Source organism: Oncorhynchus kisutch, linkage group LG2, assembly GCF_002021735.2.
Source record: "Oncorhynchus kisutch isolate 150728-3 linkage group LG2, Okis_V2, whole genome shotgun sequence".
Lineage (NCBI taxonomy): Eukaryota > Metazoa > Chordata > Actinopteri > Salmoniformes > Salmonidae > Oncorhynchus > Oncorhynchus kisutch.
Window position 1 is genome coordinate 3,302,925 of NC_034175.2, and position 3,543 is coordinate 3,306,467.

General features: G+C 46.4%; 1 protein-coding gene across 3 annotated transcripts in view; it reads left to right on the forward strand.

The window, feature by feature from the left end:
• The window catches only part of kcnn3 (potassium intermediate/small conductance calcium-activated channel, subfamily N, member 3), a 99,690-nt gene that overhangs the window by 49,423 nt on the left and 46,724 nt on the right, over positions 1-3,543 (forward strand). Inside the window, exon 4 of one of the 3 annotated variants that reach the window (XM_031837529.1) lies at positions 1,704-2,000. The exons of the other annotated variants lie outside the window; for them this stretch is intronic. Coding sequence (XP_031693389.1) covers positions 1,704-2,000 — 297 coding nt within the window. The remainder of the gene's footprint in view (positions 1-1,703; positions 2,001-3,543) is intronic. 3 annotated transcript variants of the gene reach the window in all.

Here is a 3,543-nt window from a genome sequence, read left to right on the forward strand (position 1 = left end):
CTTCTCTTTTTCCCTATCTCTAGCTCATCCCCCTCTCTCCTTCTCCATATCTCCCCCTCCCTCATATTCTCTCTTCATCTCCCCCCGTCTGTCTCTTCCTGAAGGGGATGGTCTCTACTAAAACCCTGCTCTTAGCTCTTCCTCATAACAACCGCCCCGGCGACAGTATCAACAGCAACCACAGCAATTAAGAAAGCAAACAACATCAACTGAGCAGGAATAAAACCGCAATTAAAGCATTATGGCTAGAGTGTGTTCATAATGATGCCAGAAATACATCCATAATGATGTCTCAAAGTAATGCTGTGACTGGGGTAATGGGATCACTTAGGTTCCTGGGGTGTTAGCAGACAGTTATCAGACAGTTAGCTGAGAGTTAGCAGACAGTTAGCAGACAGTTAGCTGAGAGTTAGCAGACAGTTAGCAGACAGTTAGCTGAGAGTTAGCAGACAGTTAGCAGACAGTTAGCTGAGAGTTAGCAGACAATTAGCAGACAGTTAACAGACAGTTAGCAGACAGTTAGCAGACAGTTAGCTGAGAGTTAGCAGACAGTTAGCAGACAGTTAGCAGAGAGTTAGCAGACAATTAGCAGACAGTTAACAGACAGTTAGCAGACAGTTATCAGACAGTAGGCTGAGAGTTAGCAGACAATTAGATGAGTTAGCTGAGAGTTAGCAGACAGTTAGCAGACAGTTAGCTGAGAGTTAGCAGACAATTAGATGAGTTAGCTGCGAGTTAGCAGACAGTTAGCTGAGTCTTAGCAGACATTTAGCCGGGAGTTAGCAGACAGTCAGCTGAGAGTTAGCAGACAGTTAGCAGACAGTTAGCTGAGAGTTAGCAGACAATTAGCCTACAGTTAGCAGACAGTTAGCAGACAGTTAGCTGACCGTTAGCAGACAGTAAGCTGAGAGTTAGCAGACAGTTAGCAGACAGTTGGCTGGGAGTTAGCTGACAGTTAGCAGAAAGTAAGCTGAGAGTTAGGAGACAGTTAGCAGACAGTTAGCTGAGAGTTAGCAGACAATTATCTGAGTTAGCTGAGAGTTAGCAGACAGTTAGCAGACAGTTAGCTGAGTCTTAGTAGACATTTAGCTGAGAGTTAGCAGACATTTAGCTGACAGTTAGCAGACAGTTGGCTGGGAGTTAGCTGACAGTTAGCAGAAAGTAAGCTGAGAGTTAGGAGACAGTTAGCAGACAGTTAGCTGAGAGTTAGCAGACAATTATCTGAGTTAGCTGAGAGTTAGCAGACAGTTAGCAGACAGTTAGCTGAGTCTTAGTAGACATTTAGCTGAGAGTTAGCAGACATTTAGCTGACAGTTAGCAGAGAGTTAGCTGAGATTTAGCAGACAGTTAGCAGACAGTTAGTAGACAGTTAGCAGACATTTAGCTGACAGTTAGATGACAGTTAGCAGACAGTTCGTTTTATATGAGGGAAAGGGGAAAAACGCAGTCTAAACATCAACAGTGTCACTACATTCTAACACCTTAATCTCATCAAATCAATGATAAATCCACTGTGATTATGCAAAGCCATTATATTGATGACTACAGGCACTAACACTGTAATCATGTACCAAACTACTGATGATGATGATGATGTCGACGTTCATTACTAAGTAATTACAAAGTGGTTAAAATGCTACCTCCACTCTAACCAGCCCTCGTTCTATCTTGCTGTCCCTTGTTCCTCCTCTTCCCTACCACAGCTCTTCGTCATTGACAACGGAGCGGACGACTGGCGCATCGCCATGACGTTGAATCGGGTGTTGCTGATATCGTTGGAGCTACTGGTGTCGGCGGTGCATCCGGTGCCCGGGGACTTTAAGTTCCAGTGGCGGGCACGTCTGGCGTTCTCTTACGCCCCGTCCCAGGCTGAGGCTGACCTGGACATGGTGCTGAGTGTTCCCATGTTCCTCCGCCTCTACCTCATCGCCCGCGTCATGCTGCTGCACAGCAAACTGTTCACTGATGCCTCCTCGCGGAGCATAGGGGCCCTCAATAAGGTGTGTGTGTTTACTGATGCCTCCTCGCGGAACATAGGGGCCCTCAATAAGGTGTGTGTGTTTACTGATGCCTCCTCAATGAGCATAGGGGCCCTTAATAAGGTGTGTGTGTTCACTGATGCCTCCTCAATGAGCATAGGGGCCCTTAATAAGGTGTGTGTGTTTACTGATGCCTCCTCACGGAGCATAGGGGCCCTTAATAAGGTGTGTGTGTTTACTGATGCCTCCTCAATGAGCATAGGGGCCCTTATAAGGTGTGTGTGTTTACTGATGCTTCCTCAATGAGCATAGGGGCCCTTAATAAGGTGTGTGTGTTTACTGATGCCTCCTCAATGAGCATAGGGGCCCTTAATAAGGTGTGTGTGTTTACTGATGCCTCTTCAATGAGCATATGGGCCCTTAATAAGGTGTGTTTGTTTACCTGATGCCTCCTCAATGAGCATAGGGGCCCTTAATAAGTGTGTGTGTTTACTGATGCCTCCTCAATGAGCATAGTGGCCCTCAATAAGGTGTGTGTGTTCACTGATGCCTCCTCACGGAGCATAGGGGCCCTCAATAAGGTGTGTGTGTGCCGGGGGCTTTGTTGTTCACTCTTTCTCTTCACTCATTCTGTCTCACTCCTTCCATCTTGCCTTTCTCTCATCCTGTGTTGCTCAATCTATTTCTCTCCTCCTGTGTCTCCCTCCATCTCTTTCTCTCCTCCTGTGTCTCCCTCCATTTCTTTCTCTCCTCCTGTGTCTCCCTCCATTTATTTCTCTCCTCCTGTGTCTCCCTCCATCTCTTTCTCTCCTCCTGTGTCTGTCCAATGCCTTGCTGTCTCAGCTTCTCACCTTCCTACTAATTCAGTCTGAATCCTCCCCTGTCAGGTAACTGAGACAGTAATGACAGAGACTGAATCCTCCTCTGTCAGGTAACTGAGGACAGTAATTGACAGAGACTGAATCCTCCCCTGTCAGGTAACTGAGGACCAGTAATGACAGAGACTGAATCCTCCCCTGTCAGTAACTGAGGACAGTAAATGACAGAGACTGAATCCTCCCCTGTCAGGTAACTGAGGACAGTAATGACAGAGACTAAACTCTCGCTCTGTCAGGTAACTGAGGACAGTAATGACAGAGACTAAACTCTCCTCTGTCAGGTAACTGAGGACAGTAATGACAGAGACTGAATCCTCCTCTTGTCAGGTAACTGAGGACAGTAATGACAGAGACTAAACTCTCCTCTGTCAGGTAACTGAGGACAGTAATGACAGAGACTAAACTCTCCTCTGTCAGGTAACTGAGGACAGTAATGACAGTAGACTTAAATCCTTCTCTGTCAGGTAAACTGAGGACAGTAATGACAGAGACTAAATCCTTCTCTGTCAGGTAACTGAGGACAGTAATGACAGAGACTGAATCCTCCTCTGTCAGGTAACTGAGGACAGTAATGACAGGGACTAAACTCTCCTCTGTCAGGTAACTGAGGGACAGACAGTAATGACAGAGACTAAACTCTCCTCTGTCAGGTAACTGAGGACAGTAATGACAGAGACTAATCCTTC